The sequence below is a fragment of the Agrilus planipennis genome, unplaced genomic scaffold (genome assembly GCF_000699045.2).
Source record: "Agrilus planipennis isolate EAB-ADULT unplaced genomic scaffold, Apla_2.0 scaffold79, whole genome shotgun sequence".
In the NCBI taxonomy this organism is placed as follows: Eukaryota; Metazoa; Arthropoda; class Insecta; order Coleoptera; family Buprestidae; genus Agrilus; species Agrilus planipennis.
This window is the reverse complement of record NW_020442428.1, coordinates 996,994-1,014,539: the sequence shown is the minus strand read 5'-3', so window position 1 is coordinate 1,014,539 and position 17,546 is coordinate 996,994. Positions and strand designations below refer to the sequence as shown.

General features: G+C 33.5%; 1 protein-coding gene across 1 annotated transcript in view; it reads right to left on the bottom strand.

The window, feature by feature from the left end:
• The window catches only part of LOC108734635 (chromosome transmission fidelity protein 18 homolog), a 42,996-nt gene extending 25,450 nt beyond the window's left edge, over positions 1-17,546 (bottom strand). Inside the window, exons 1-4 of the mRNA XM_018466269.1 lie at positions 16,911-17,546; positions 16,498-16,852; positions 15,334-16,313; positions 9,283-9,559 (exon numbers count right to left, since the gene is read on the bottom strand). Coding sequence (XP_018321771.1) covers positions 9,283-9,559; positions 15,334-16,313; positions 16,498-16,852; positions 16,911-17,276 — 1,978 coding nt within the window. The 5' untranslated portion in view covers positions 17,277-17,546. The remainder of the gene's footprint in view (positions 1-9,282; positions 9,560-15,333; positions 16,314-16,497; positions 16,853-16,910) is intronic.

The window sequence follows — 17,546 nt, the reverse complement described above, 5'->3', positions numbered from 1 at the left end:
TGAAACAATAATATAAAATAATATAATAAATCTATCAGCTACATATCATTACCTTTTGTAAGTGAAGGAAAGGCAACAGAAGGTTTTCCCAGCCGTTCATTCACTTTGCTGTACACAGCTTCTGGTTTATTTGATTTATCATTTTTTTTATTTCTTATAAAATATTTGGTAATGCTATGCCACTTGTAAACAATAAAAACTATGAATAATAATACAATTATTAATATACTTATAAATACATAGAAATACTTATTATTACTGTCAACTTTTTCCGTTAGATAGGTTAGAGGGTCATTGGCTTGCAGTGTTATTTCCGAAAGTCTATCCAAACTGATGGATTTTATGTTTAATTGTATTGGCTTGACTTCCGCGATATTATCAATTATTAAAGGTAAATATACGGGTTCTTCTTTCAAATTTTGCTTTAAGTTTATATATTTAAAATCTATTGCTACAAATGAGCAAGAATACGGAATTATTAACAAATAGATACCTTCAAGTCTATGAACCTCTTCCCATCCACATTGTGCATGTATAAGTGTTAATTTGGGTGCTATAACCAAGTATTTTTCGTTACTAATCGTTTCTACTAGAATTTCAGAAACGTTAACAGGTATATGTCTACATTTTGGATGTTTGTCTACTTGCAGTAGATTTTTAATACTAGTCTCGTATTGGTAATTTTTCTCAATCACATCACTGTTACAATAATATTCATTTTGTACTAATTCACATCTTTGTTTTACATAAAAAGTTTCTTTTTCACTTATTATTGTATAAGGCGTTGGAGAAATTATTGTAGTGTTATACATTGTCGGGATGGAGTACAAATGATATAAATTAAATGTCTCTGGGTGTAAAATTGGTATGTGTAAGAGAAATACTAGGTGTTCTGATGTTAAATAGGATTCGACTTCACTGGTCTGCATGAAAAGAATGTTATTATCCGCGTAAAATGAATTTTGGTCATGAAATTTTGACAAAATGTTTTTGATGTTAACAATTTGATTTACGTCAACAATACTCAGCTGTATTCGCCCTAAACTAGCGAAACTTATAGCTGTGACTAAATTATTTACCATGGTATCTAGTTCTTTAATAACAATATGTAAAAGAAAGATTTTGGTCATGTCAACATTCTTGTGCCCTAATAGTGTTTAATGCTCTTTCAATCATTACAAAATTTTGGGAAATATTTTTGAGATTATTCTCATAACTTTGAACAATTTCTTTGTTTAATGAAACTTGTTTATTAAAATGTTTAATGATGTTTTCTTCGTTTATCTTTAATTCGTTTATAGCCTTATCGTATCTTTCTCCGTCATCTGAGTCTAAAGTTCCCGAAAAAATTTGAATGCTGTTCCTAATTTAACTAAGTTAATTAGTCCTCTCTTACTTCTTTTTGTACCTATATTTAAACTATCTGGATGAATTGTTGCAATTTGGTTTTTAATACGTTGAACACGTAATTGTAATAACAATATTTCTCTTATGATTTGTAAACTATCTGAACCTAGTAATACATCAAAGTGTCGATGAAAATCTACCATAAAAAATTTCAAATTTTGACCTTCCTTAAAAAGATCAACATCTACACACTGATTATGCAGGGTTTCGGTGGTAATAGTTCTTAAAAGAAAGAACTCGTCGTAAGTGCGATCTGAAAAGTATTTTCTAGCAATTTCTGATTTAATTAATGAATTCGTAGCACCAGTTTCTATCAATATTTTAAGCGAAATTTGGTTATTTATATCTAAAATTAAGCCTGGTAAGGTTGAATAACGATTTGGCGTGTTTAGTGTTATATTATGATTAACATTGTTTTTTAATTCACCTTCAAATTTTGGTAAAATTTCACCGTAGCTTCAAACTGTACAGATTAATTGTTCTGTAGTTGGTTGATTACCTTGATTTTGCATTATTAAATCTGTTTCTAAACTACTTATTTATTGATTAATAAAATTTAATGATAAATTAATTACTTCCTAAGACGAAAAGCCTAAAAATTGCTCTTCCGCTTCAGAGTCTATTTATGCTAAGTTCAGCTGTTGATTCGTGATAAGTACTGAAGGACTAAGTGAGTTTAAGGAGCACTTAATCACTCTTCGCGGAAAATTAATTCGGCGAAGTCCAATTATACGCAGAGCGAACGAACAAAGAGTTTTCGTAACACAAAAAAGTTTATTTAATCAAAAAATACAGAACTACACACAAATAACAACAGAGATTTTAGGGGACAATAAGAAAAAGGTAAGAAGGTTTGTGTTTTTATTTTGACCTAATGAACGTGACTGCTTTGGTTTTAACAACAGATGCAATTGTAGGGATGTTGGGGGTGGCGGTACGGTCGTTACAATTCAAAGATGGTATTGACCTTAGACAACTGAAAATTTCTCCGCCTCAGGCGGCGAGCTACGAAGATAGAGCAATAGGGTGACAACGACTACTAGTACTATAAATTCTTGGAACTTCGGATGGTCAAACTACCTGAATGGTTAGAACATCTCAAAATACTAACATAGTTGCAAGTTTCAGTACAGGCTTATTTCAGAGAAATTGAGATAATAATATTTCAATACATCCTATTTAAAGAAAATATCATTAGATAATGAATACAAATTTAACAGTTTTCAACATCAGCTATTGAGTTATTTAACTCGTTTACTTCTGTCATATAGACGTATGAATTTGTTTTTGTTACATTTGNTAAAGAATGAGTTGTTAAATTCGTTGTCTGCTATTAACGTTTTCGGCATTCTGTATTTAGAAAAGAGATTAATGTATGCTTCTACAAGATCTGGTAAATTATGGGAATTTAAAGGATTAAACATTACATATTTAGTGAAAGAATCTATAGCTGTAAGGTATTTCTTTCCGCTAACAGTAAAAGTATCAATATACACGGTTTCGAAAGGTAATTTTGAAGTAGGGGTCAAATTTAATTTGTATTTGACAGGATGACGTTCATATTTCGCCTGCTGACAAATACTACATCTATCTACAAAATTCCTGCATGTTCCAATAATATCTGGCCAATAATAATAACGTGAAATTTCGTTGTTTATTTCTTCAGCTCCTCTATGACCTGGACTATGTATTTGTGTTAAAATTTGTTGTTGTACGCGATCCTCTGTAATATCTTTTAATACGGTGTTTGTATAGACAAATCTTATCGATCCGTCAAAATTTTGGTTAATTAGATACGCTGTCTTCGTAAAGTTCTCTCCTTTTACAATTTATTGCATTTATGACATCAGGCTTTATGTATTCTTTCAAGATATTTATTATTTGATTTCCGTAATTTTGCTGTGTTATGTGGACTAAATTGCGTGATTTATTAAAAATATGTATTTGTTTAGAGCTTGGTATATTTGAAAGTGAAAAGATAAACTGATTTTTGTAATAATTTAACGGCTTCTCTGTAATAGGTAACGTTGCATTAGTATTTTCGTCCTGTGAATGCTGCGTTACGTCGTCTGTTTGTGGCTTATTTTCGTTAGCTAAAATATTCTCTTGTACTGGTGTTATTTTAATATCAGATAAAATTTTGACCTTATTTTTGTTTTGATTTTTAACTTGTTTGCCTGGACTAAAGTTTACTTGGTTAGACTGATCTAAATTTAAAAACTCGTCGATGCTCTCCAAATCTATTGGTTCTCTTTGGCTAACATCTCCGGGGTTATTGAATAATGACAAAAGGTCATCGGACGTTTCAAATACATTAGTTTCTATACGTGATAAATAATCTGCATTACTATTATGTTTACCCTTTTTATAAATAATTTTGTATTCAAATTCTTCTAATTTTAAACGCCATCTTATTAATTTTGAATTTGGCTCTTTGATGCTAAACAACCATTGTAGCGGCTTGTGGTCCGTCACAATGTTAAACTGTCTGCCATATATGTATGGTCTAAACATTTTAACTGCCCAAATGACTGCTAAACATTCTTTCTCAATTACTGAATAATTTTGCTCATGCTCGTTCATTGTCCTGCTAATAAACATAATTGGTTTGTCTTTACCTATTGGTCCTTGTGATAATACGGCGCCTAGTCCTACTTTAGAAGCGTCGCATGTGACATTAAAAGTTTTCGAAAAGTCGGGGTATGATAAAATTGGAGGATTACTAATTATTCTCTTTATTGTATTGAATGCGTTAACGAATGCTGTACTATGTTCTACTTTTGAATTCTTCTTTAGACATGATGTTAATGGTTTAGTGATAGTAGCGTAGTCTTTAATAAACTTACGGTAATATCCTGTAAGTCCGAGAAAAGATTTTATTTCTCTAATTGTTTTTGGCAATGCTATACTTTGGATTTTCTGAACTAATTTGGGATTTGGTTTTATTCCTGTAGTAGTAATTAAGTGTCCTAAATATTCAATTTCTTGCAAACAAAATTCTGATTTATCCATTTGAACTCTAAATTTATGTTCTTTTAAACGTTGAAATACTAATTTAAGGTTATTGACGTGTTCTTCGAAAGTTTTTCCTAAAATTATTATATCATCTAGATACACGAGGCATATTTTATCTACTAATCCTCTTAATACATTGTTCATTACACGGGCAAAACATGCTGGTGCGTTACGTAAACCAAACGGCATACGCAGAAAATGATAATGTCCGTTTTCCGTTGAAAAAGCTGTTTTGAACTGATCTTCTGGTTCTATCTCTATTTGATGATATCCTGATTTTAAGTCGAGTTTGGAAAAATAATTTGATTCGCCTAATAAATCTAAAATTGTCGCAATATTAGGGATAGGGTATTTATCCTCTATGGTCTTTTCGTTCAGTTTCCTAAAATCTACTACCATTCTCCATGACTTTTTTCCTTGTTTGTCTGGTTTTTTACTAACTAAAAATATCGGTGAATTGTACGGTGACTCGCTTTCTGTAATTATATTTTGTTCTTTGAGTTCTTTAACCTGCCTATTTATTTCTTCTCGTTGGACCTGGGGGAATCTATATGGTTTAGTAAAAATTGGTATATCCGAATTTAATGGTATTTTATGTTTAACACTTCCTGTAAATGTTAATACATCACCTTCCTTATAAAAAATCTCATTATACTGTTCGCAAAGAGATTGTACTTGTAAATGTTGTTTCTGAGGTAAATGATTTAATTCAATTTTTAACGGTTTTTTGCGTGTAAACTGACTATTTGTGATATTGCAAATACTAACTTCTTTTGGGTTAATGTGTTGAGCTCTAATTTTGGGTATTGCTAAATCTGCTGGTAAAACACCTTGTATAGGAACTTCACATTGGTAATTATCTGCAATGGTAATTGTTTCCGGTATTCTTATATTATTTACCTGCTGTTCTGGTATTAAGACTGGACCTTTTTTGATTGAAATTGGGAACTTTTGTTTATCTAAATTATTGGCTAAATACGTGTCGTATTTTACTAAAAAGTAATCTACATTGTTTAAAATTATTGTTCCATATTCATAATCTAATTTTGCTCTCATGATTTCTAAACTATCTGAACCTAGTAATACATCAAAGTGTCGATGAAAATTTACCATAAAAAATTTTAAATTTTGACCTTCCTTAAAAAGATCAACGTCTACACACTGATTATGCGGGGTTTCGGTGGTAATAGTTCTTAAAACAAAGAACTCGTCGTAAATGCGGTCTGAAAAATATTTTCTGGCAATTTCTGGTTTAATTAATGAATTCGTAGCTCCAGTATCTATTAATATTTTAAGTGAAATTTGGTTATTTATATCTAAAATTAAGCCTGGTAAGGTTGAATAACGATTCGGCGTGTTTAGCGTTATATTATGATTAAAATTGTTTGTTAATTTGTTTCCGAGGCATGTAAAGGAAAATTTTGGACTTCTGCCTGATTAAAATTTTCAGATTGGTTGGTTTGTACACAATCTTCCATAAGTTCGTCTACGTTGTTATAGTTATAGTTATCGTCGTAAAAATAATTATTGGTACCTTGATAATCGCAATCTAGCTGTTCATAATTTTCGTCTAATTCGGGATTTTGACTGATTTCATCAGCGGGTTCGATTTCGGTTAACGACACATTTGGTTGTCGCCAATTTTTGAAAGCTGTGCGCTGAAAATTCGAATTAGTTTGCTGGCTACGCTGTTGGGTATTTTGCTGGTTAGAATTAGAAATTCTATTTTGATTGGACGGTGGATTTTGGTTTTGTCTATTTTGAGGTTGCAAGTTTAATCTTTGAAATGAACTGATAGGTAAATTTTGATTTGTAAAAGAATAGTTACGCGAAGAACTAGGATTATTTCTGTTCACTGGTAACGTTGTTAATCTATTGTATATATTTGGTCTTGGTACGTTGCTATTTTGAGCTAACTGTGGAAATTTTGGTTTAGTACCTAAATTCTGTACCTTAGGAGAGTTAAAAGAATTTGGGAAAGCTTTAGTTTTTTCTACTGGATGTTTGGAAAGATAACCTAAAACTATCGCTGTTGCAATTGGTAATGAATTGGGCTCTTTTACATCGAGTATTGTTTGTAACATGGGTGGACAATTATTGTACAACACCTCAAGCGCGGTTTGTTCATTAATTTGTTCATAAATTTCTTTTTGATTTTCGGTAACATTCCTATCTGCTCTAATTTTTAAATTAAGTTGGTTTTGGATTGTTTTAATGCGTTCTATGAATTCATTGTGTGTTTCGTGTGGTTTAATGTGTAATGTTTTAAATTGGTGTGAAAGGATTTTACGATCTACAAAATCTCCATACTTATTTCTCAAAGCTTCTCTTAATTTTGGCCAACTGTCTAAATCTGGACGATATGCAATAAAATCGCCTGCTTCACTAACAAGCTTATTACAAATAAGACAAAATGTGTATTCGTTTAACGTAATGTCTTGTGTATTACCATACTTATTATAAAACTTATCTATTTTTACAATAAAAGAATCTAAGGTGCTGGTTTTACCTTCGAACTTTGGTAAAATCTCACCGTAGCTTCTAACTGTACAGATTAATTGTTCTGTGCTTGGTTGATTACTTTGGTTTTGCATTTTTAAATCTATTTCTAAATTATTTATTTCTCGATTAATAAAATTTAATGATAAATTAATTATTTCTTGAGGCGAAAAGCCTAAGAATTGCTCTTCCGTTTCAGAGTCTACACTATTTATGCTAATTTCAGCTATTGAGTTATTTAACTCGTTTACTTCTGTCATATAGACGTATAAATTTGTATTTTGTTACTTTTGTTTCGTACTATACATTTAATAAGATTGATACAATTCTTGTTTTACAATTAAGGATAACGACTTACTTTGCGTTGGGAAAGCTTACTTTTTGTAAGTTCCTTGAAGTTTTCAAATGTTGAAGTTGTGGGAGACCTCACCTCTGTGTGGTTGCTCCTTGAAGTTGAATGGGAGACCTCACCTCTGTGGGGTTGCTCCTTGAAGTTGAATGGGAGACCTCACCTCTGTGGGGTTGCTCCTTGAAGTTGAATGGGAGGCCTCCCTTTTGTGTGTGCACTTTAAGTCCAAAAATCCGTCACGAACGCGCCAGTTAAAGGCCGGTACTATTCCTTAAGCTTTTTAAAAAACACTTATTTTATTTATTATTGATTAATTAATTACTTATTGAATTTGCTCTTAGCTTTGGAGGGTTTTTGTTGCTTAAAAGAATAGGAGTTACGCCTTACGGAAAATAGCGATACACCATATGCGTTAACTATTAACACGATGAGAGACCGACCTAGTCGTTTGAAAGACTTTTTGTAACTCTTCGATCGTAGTTATTGATTGTTTAAAGAAAACTTGCATATCTGCTGATTAATGCCAGCCGTCTACTACATATAAGGCACGCGTTTTGTTACAATGTTAGCATTTTTAAAATGGTTTACTACCACCACCAATATCTACAAAACCAACAAAGGAAAACAAGTTCGCAAAAACGAGTATTGGCAAAAACCCCACAGGGCAATACCCATGCCTCGAACAATTAAATTTCTAGAACCTGCGAAATATGGACAGAATGTCATAAAATTAATTGAGGGTGAGTGCGACCGCCGAAGACTGATATTGACCCTATCTATTGTAGTTNTACTACCATTCTCCATGATTTTTTCCTTTATTTGTCCGGTTTTTTACTGACTAAAAATATCGGTCAATTGTACGGTGACATTCGCTTTCTGTAATTATATTTTGTTCTTTGAGTTCTTTAACCTGCCTATTTATTTCTTCTCGTTGGACCTGGGGGAATCTATATGGTTTGGTAAAAATTGGTATATCCGAATTTAATGGTATTTTATGTTTAACACTTCCTGTAAATGTTAATACATCACCTTCGTGTCCAAATAATAACTCTATTGGTTTACATCCGGTTTGCGAGTGAATAGTTCTATTATATATTATTACGGCGTTTTCAAAGATATTCGAAATTAAAATCTTATTCCTAGAGGCTGTAATGACTTTCATAATTTCTATTAATGTACTGTGTGCTCTCTCGATGGGTCCGTTGCTCTCTGAATGGCAAGGTGTGATAAAATGATAGTTAATTTTGTGCATTCTTAACATATCGATAAAGAATGAGTTGTTAAATTCGTTGTCTGCTATTAACGTTTTCGGCATTCTGTATTTAGAAAAGAGATTAATGTATGCTTCTACAAGATCTGATAAATTATGGGAATTTAAAGGATTGAACATTACATATTTAGTGAAAGAGTCTATAGCTGTAAGATGTTTCTTTCCGCTAACAGTAAAAGTATCGATGTATACCGTTTCGAAAGGTAATTTTGAAGTAGAGGTCAAATTTAATTTGTATTTGACAGGATGACGTTCATATTTCGCCTGCTGACAAATACTACATCTATCTACAAATTTCCTGCATGTTCCAATTATATCTGGCCAATAATAATAACGTGAAATTTCGTTGTTCAATTCTTCAGCTCCTCTATGATCTGGACTATGTATTTGTGTTAAAATTTGTTGTTGTACGCGATCCTCTGTAATATCTTTTAATACGGTNATTTTCTGATTTTTGGTTTTTTTGAATTTATTCAAAAACCAAAATAGACAGAGGTCTAAAATTTTCAAAATTAACGTATCTCATTACTATCAATATCCCCTGAAAAAATTACCCAGGTATTCCTCTGGGGCCGATTCACTATGCTTATCGTCCTATGGCCTTTTCATTGGAAATTGCTAAGGGTTGGTATACCTACCTTAATTTTAAACGAGGGACGCCAAAAATAAAAAAACACACGCTGCTCAGTTATCCCCCCCCCACTCCCCGCATATGGTTCAAAATGTCAATGAAATTACCAACCTAATTCATATGAATAATTCCCATCAGGGTGCCTTTCTTGGACGTAGTTTAAATTGTAGTCAATCATGGTATTCACCACCCGCTCTAAGTCCTCCTTCTCTTTCTGGGTGTAAAGGTGTAAATTTACAGGACGTAATAAAGGTACAATTATGTAAACCAAAAGGGGCAAAATATCTAATATGAGGGGATTAATATGTGTATACGTTCGAATTGATGGTTGCATCTGCTTCAGTACTTCTCGAACGATTGCCAAAGTTTTGTTCAATTTTACCCTGGCCTGGAACAAAAAAGAAACAACAATTGTAAAGAAGCACTCTACAACACTTTAGAAACCTCTTTTTTCAATCTAATCACAATTTTATACCATTTCCACGTCGGGTCTTTTTAACCAATTAAACTCATTAAGTATTAGGTAATGGAAACAATAATCACTACATTGTACCCTTATTTTATGATTAAATTATTAACATTTATGCCATCCACAGAACTCAAAAGATACATAAAAATTAATTCACGACAAAAAATCTTCTTCTTCAAAGCCACAGACAGCAATTAAAAAATCGTAATTTTTAGCTAAATATGATACAAGTAATTTTGTCATTTCCTTTTTCAGAACTGAATATGTAACGTTTTAATTTTTAAAAATGCGCGACTCGAAAAAACCCCGGAGAAGAGATTTCATGATGACCGTTGTATTTAATCACCGTCCTACAGTTTAAAACAAAAAACTAACAAGTCCAACTCCGGTTTCATTTACTGGAAGATCTCGTCATATGTAAAGCATTTCCAGTTAAATCACCTCATGCATTAAAAAAGAACCTGCATTCGTCAACAAAGCCAACAAATTAAAGCAACAGCGAAAGAAAGTATTCCTGCGTCCGGAATGGGAGACTTCCGGCTGAACGTGTTCGGCTCGAAGGACCGCGAGCCGTGATAGTTGTCAGATGGCGTTTTTTTTTTCTAAATGGTGTATCGTGTACGCGCACGTACGTCTGCGAGTACGCTAATTACAAGAGCAGCGCCGCGACGCCGACGACGTCTTTATGCGCCAGCTATTGCATAATTTATATCTCATTAGCAGAACAAAATAAGTTGCCCGAATTCCGCGACCACACCGCAGTGGTAATGGAATAGAATGCGGTGGGATACGCGTTTTGACGTTGAAATCTTGGTCAAAAATTCAATCAAATTTAATTTAATAATAAAATGATCAAATTCAGTTGTGGGTAGAAATTATACTATTACTATTATCAAAGCAAAATGATTTTTAATTTTGAAACTCAACATAAAAAATTGGGTAACGAACAACAACAAATGAAGCAGAGTAGAAATAGGTTACAGATAATATAGGGGTCCAGTAAACCTTAATGAGAAGTGGCTCATTTGTTGATACAAATAGAAAATAAAAATTAACAACGCGATCTTTAAAAAGAAGAAAGCGTCTTTAGAGTTCTCTGAACACTGACATCAACGACGACAACGACGTCGTGGTAATCAATCAAGTAGCAAAAGCTTATAGGATAACAAAGGCTTCTAAAAATATTTAATTAATTATTACAAGTTGAGAAAATGACAGGTTCTAACACGAGTGAAATTGGATACACACCAGAGTGTTATTATATTGCATTCACACGGGAACGAGCGACAACCTCGGTAATCACTCGTGTCAAGTCCTTTAAGGCTGGTTGTCCACGAAGCCGATAACACGGTTATGCGAGGATGATTGAATCTGACTGATTCGACTCAATATAAAGTAGATCGTGAGCAATTAATTTAGTCAAAATGTCGACTTCAAGTGACGAGAACATTGGCAATAATCGAGAACTCATCATCATCATAAGGTCATCAGTCCTAAGACTGGTTGGACACGTACCTCCACTCTTTCCTATCCTGTGCTAAACTTCGCATTTCCTTAAAACTAGAACAGCCCACATCCTTAACTATTTGCGAACAGTAATCTAACCTAGGTCTACCTTTACCTCTCCTAACTTCCGTTTCTGCCTCTAATATGTCTCTGACTAGACCTTCATGCCTGAGAAGGTGTCCTACCAACCTATCCTGCCTATTCTTTATTGACTTCCATAGAGTCCTCTGTTCTCCTATTCTTTCTAATGCCTCTTCATTTCTAACCTTTTCTACCCACGTTATCCTCATCATTCGCCTATAACACCACCTTCTCTTTTCAGCTGCGCCCACTGTCCATGTTTCGCACCCGTACAACGCCTCGCTCCAAACATACACCTTTAACAATCTTTTTCGAATTTCTAAATTAATCGTTCGCGAGCATAAAAGTGACTTCTTTTTATTGAAGGCGACTTGACCCTGCGCTATCCTCTGCTTTATATACCTACCACTCCTTCCGTACTGACTTATCTGACTTCCTAGATATCTAAGATCAGCCACTTCTTCTAATTTTTCGCCTCCTATCTTTATATTCGCTCTTTCCCTACTTTTTCTACCCCTTAAATACCAGTATTTTAGTTTTACTTTTATTTATTTTCATACAGCACTGGTCTGTCATTACCGCTTCCATTTTATTTAAAGCTAAGGAAGTATCATAACTATGTAAATAAATAAAGCAAAGGATAATTTTCATTTTTCTAAATCCCTAGAATCGGTAATGGAAAACGATAGCAGATTGTATTATGGCCAGATTTCCGCAACATCTGCAAATAGTGGGCGGTCCGCGCTGAGTTGAAATGAGTTTATGAAGTTGGTTGAAGGGAAAAATGATGAAGTTTCGCTACGTTACGGGCCGTTCTGGAGGAGTCATAAGAGGACGTCGTGATGTTTTTAGAAGGTGATTATTTCGTGACAGGGCCGCTCGTTGATTGCCGAGATAAAACTTCTCATTAGAGACGCTTTATTATTTAAAGGCGCAAAGTGAAAGAAAGAAAAGGGACGCAAACAAACACAGCAGGCTTTGACGAGCGGGACCTTGAGAGCCGACGTCTATTAGCGGGAAGGAAATGATGGTAATCATATGATTTGTATACGGGAAGAACAGATTCGGACATTTTGATGACAGCTACGGATAAAGGAACACTTCCCTCCCGTACGGAAGGTAAAACAAAAAACTGTAGATACTCATATATAAAAGAAAACCAGTGTTTTTAATTATAGAAAAAAATAAAAGTGACTGGCTATTAGTCCGATCATTCGTTCATAATAAATAGTCCACACGTTTGTTGTAAACTGTATTATTATGTAGACATCCATTAGTACAATTTAGAAGTTAGTACATTATTAAATTATTATATTCACACAAAAAATTAAAGATAGGGAGCATATTAAGCACCAGGTAAATATTGTTTTCTTGCTTTAAACTTCAATCACGTAATTGTGTGTTAATTCACCACGCCAATAATTATGATAATCTATTTTTTTTGTATCCCATATTAGCCACAAAAAACACAACAAAAGATTAATTTGTACCAGAAAAATAGGGACTAAATGCTAATTACGATGTAGTTAAGGCTGGTTCACGCTACACCGTTTCGGGTCCGTGGCGTATGCGTGAAGTTTGTACAACTCAGACTAGAGCGAATTTTGCATACAGCTAAAACATACTAAAACGCATCATCTACCGCCTGTAGAGCCCAGGATTGTCTAAAGGCATATTCCGAACATTTTCCGAGTCAAGGGAAGGGCAAGGTATTGTATACAAAACAATTATGAGTGCTGTCAATACAGGGCAAAGTAGTACTACATAAATGAAAGTTAATATCAGCAATTTCTTATGCTGAAGTGTACGATGTGTTGTATACCTATTTACAAACAATTCCTTTAAATTTTAATCATTGATTACTATACATCTATTAAAAAAAACATAATGGCCGATATCAGCGACAATGCGACAACAATTGAAAAAGAATGACGGCCGACAACTGCAACAATTAGAAAAGAATAATGGCCGACACAACGTCATAGTGGAGCAATAAAAATGGTCGGGGGCAGGGGGAAGAACTAGTTATTTCTTAAAGAAAAGCTTGTACAATTTATGTCTATGCCTCGTCCTTAACTCCGTTAGGATTCGAAACGGAGTAGCGTGAATCATCCTTTACTTTTTACTTACAATAACGTGGCAGCGTTTCTTTTTTTTGTTTTAAATGTAGGCACAGTTTGCATCCGAATTTTTATTTTACAACACAATTTTCGAACAACTCCGACACTTTTCACCGCACTCTAATATAGGTATATAATGTAGAGGGTAGTTTCACCTGCTTATCACTTATATACTCTTTTTACTTAAATGAAAATATATCAAACATTGTCTGCTTTTAGTAGCGCCTTGCGATTAATTAAAAATGATTTAAAGCGTGTCCACAAATTACGGAAGTTGGTACACAACGAGTTAAGTTTTTGACAGTTGTAGAATTTACATTGTAGCAATTTCTACTGCAACGATAACAGCGTCCCTAATTTTTAATCCCATCGCACAGTCGAAACAAAGCAAAACGGGGTAATAATTAATGTCTGCTGTCTTATTATATAGGTACCTACAGCGCGCTGTTAGATAATTACTTCGACTGTTTCGAGAAAGGGAAAGAAAACCTTTTAAAGGAATGAAACAAACAAATAAAAGTTTAGTCGAATAAATCGGGAATGTTTTTTGAGAAAACAATATCACGAATGAATATTCAGAATAATCAATAAAAAATCAAGTAAAATGACTCCATAAGTACAACTTCGACAAATAGAGGTTATTGTCCTGATTTTTTGGAAACGTTCTTTCTATGAAAAACAATGGTCTGCGTTTTATTTTTTTATAAAACAATATCATATCATTCTAGTAATTATCACGTAGAAAACACATTAAATAGATAAATTAGAAGTAAAATTAAAAACACAACATGAAGCAATTAAAATATGCAATTCAAATAGATAGTATTCAAAAATAAACCTTAAGAGTTTTTACCATTAATTCCTATAATTTAATAGAACACACAGTATATAACGTTTTAACTTCATTATCACTTACATTACTTCTAATAATTTCGTACTTTTATAGACTGAAAGAGCCATCTAGTAAATAATTGGTAATAATGAAAGTCTAATTAAATAACACATGGCGACATCTTCAGTTAAAAAATATTACCACATTGATTCGAATATACTCTGTAGGAATCTTCCATGTTATTTCAATATATACAATAAAACTTATCATAGATAGCAGCTAAACTTCAATTCAAAATTCAAATAATTCAAATCAGATGAAAACGAAAACAAATTATTTGTAAAGANAATTATAACAGTTTTTTAATCAAAAATATAAGGTGAGATTTTGTAGATTATTACAGTAGGTTAGGTTAGGTTACTTTACGATTATGTAGGTTTTGTTTCACTTTTTGCAACCAACAACGTTAAGGGCAAAACATACACAGAAAAACAAAAGAAAGCTTAAGAATTGGTATACAGTCGAACCTGGATAAGTGAGAGCTCAAGGGACCGCGATCTGTTTCTCTCTTATAGAGGTTTCTCACTAACCCGAGTTTCTAGCTTACAGAGTTACAGGAGGAATCTGTCTCACTTATAGAGGTCTATAAAAACACGGTTCGACAACACATTGAGTTTTCGTTTAGACATTATGAGGAAGTACAGAACCTTTCTTCGCAACTGCTTTTATGAACTAACTGTAATAAGATTGATAAACAAGTTGGCACGCACATTTGGCTATAACAAAATAATAAAGACTTGCTCGGTCATTTGCAGATTTAGTCATTCGAATGAAATAAGAGTCTTGAAATTTAAGAACAAGTCATAAAATAGCAAAATTAAACTGTCGCTTATAGAGGTATAGACAAGTAGCAATCTCACTTAAAGAGCATGAAAAATGACTGTCACTTATACAGGTTTTATGTTTGTCACTTATAGAGGCTTTAGAAAGGCAAAATGACGGGACCTGGCAAATACTCTCATTAATAGAGTTTCCTCGCCTACTCAGTTCTCACTTATCCAGGTTTGACTGTATATTACGACAAACCCAAACTGTAGCTATTACTACTTTACCTCAAGGAACACAAATAATATTAAAAAAAAGAAGTGACTCACCTCATAATCTGCATTAGGGTAAGAAAGCTTTGGTCTTGCAAATGAGCCAAACACAAAGTGCCAGACCACAAAAGCATATGGCAAATATCTCATCAAACTGTAATCTTGTAAAGTTCGTATCCTTGTTTTCATTTTATCAAATAATGAAAACCACTCCAGAGCCTCACACGTTTGCGTTAACATCGAATCTTTGACCGTCAGGTTCGTGAAATTTTCGAAAACACCTTGGGCCAATCGTTCATAATCACCAAACGAACTAACATCATTTAAAATCTTTTTCATTCGATTTTTTAAACTGAAACTGTCATGCAGTTCACGCGCGTTACAATCACTAGAATAAACAGCACTTTGCTTGTTACGTTCTATTTGAAAAATATCATTCCAAACGGCAAACAGACCTTTTTGCATGTCTTTCTGCCCTATATTTGTCTTATATACGTCCGATAACGATATCTTTTTGCTTAGCGACTTGAAGAAATGTAAAATTGAAATGCACGATCTGATGTCGTTGTTAGATTTTTCTCCAAGTGCCAGAAGAGCACCCATATCCGTTTTGATGCCTTGGTGTCTGGCTATTTCACACAATCTTTCTGCCAATCGAGAAGTTGACGTTTGAGGAAAATTGACCACAAATGCAATTTGTCTCAAAGGTTTTAATGCAGGAACGTAGACATCGTTGCAAATACAAATGATGGGACGTTTAAGGACGTTTCGTTTCTTAGTGGTGCCCTTCGTCGACTTGGTGGTTGCCGAGTCGGTGACGAATTTTACCAGATAATCGATTGATGATTGAGGAGCACCATCGATTTCGTCGAATATAAGGCAGTTTGGGCGATTTTCACGATCTATAAAAGACCGCATTTGGGTGGCATTTTTTAGGATTGTTTTGAATGCTTCTGTACTACGATCGTCTGAAGCATTCACTTCAACAACGTTGTAACCTGCTTGCCTTGCAACAATATGTGCTAATGTTGTTTTTCCTGTAAAGAAAAAACCAATGTGAACTTTAGACAAGAAATCCCTCACCCTAAACAATTCATTTCAATACAATATTAAATTTAAAGTCAGCTATAAAATTAAAAAATACTAAACTAGTTAAATTGCTTTTATAGTGCAACACTTTTTCTGACCATTTTAATTTATAAGTAGTTTAAAGTCGCATACCCAATCCAGGTGCCCCACATAGCAAGGCAACTTTCCGTTCAGGTCTACCAAGGTCGTCAAATTTCATTTCAATGTCTTGCTTCTGAAATTTGGATTTCATTTTCATCTCGTTCTGTTTCACTTTTTGAATAACATTGCGATTAAAAACGACCTTATCCCACATTTTTAACCACTTCAGCAAGGATCTGTTGGTACTTTCATCACTTAGGAGTTGAAAATAGCTCTTTGGTTTATACATATCCACCCATAACTGACTATTGTTATTTTCTTCTGATATCTTAAAACCGCTAGAATTATTTTCTTCAGAAACATCAGGAACACCATTATTTAACTCATTGTCGACCATTTTATTTATCTACAAATTAAATATTCTTTTTATACATCTAGTGAAAACATTTCATCAATAAGCTTACAATCTCATTGGCTTCCTTCCACAATTCTTTTGAAGAATCTCCTAATAATCGGTAATGGCTTTCTTGACTTGCAATTCTTTTCAACTCCTCTTTCTCATACTCCTCAGAATGGCAACGTACATAAACTTTTTCACCATCTATTCTTGTTAAAGTAATAAAGGGATATTTTGGAAGTCTGTATGATATGTTATTTTCGTCAAAACTAACTCTCGACTTTATATTTCTTGCACTATGCACTGGGACTGGATTTAATTTTTCTTTAGCTTGCTGGCGCATTTGCAAGATCTGATTAATTAGAATACTATTCTCAAAATCTGCATCAGCTTTGTGACGTTTTAACAATTGGTTATTATCATCTTCTGGCATATAATAATCATTTAAGTTATCAGCACTACGCTTCTTTGTATTCACCAATTCACTACGATTATTTTCATCAGTAGTAATAATGGTATCACTAAAACTGCCATTGGCCTCTTCTTCTGTATTTGTCTGAGAACTGGGAAGAGGTGCAAAATCAGTTTCAAACGAGTTATCTAGATTTTGGGTCGCACATCTTTCAGATAGGGCTGGAACTGTGACAATTTCATTATCAGGAAATTGTAACTGCCTCCGCGGATCATTTGGAATTTTAAATGA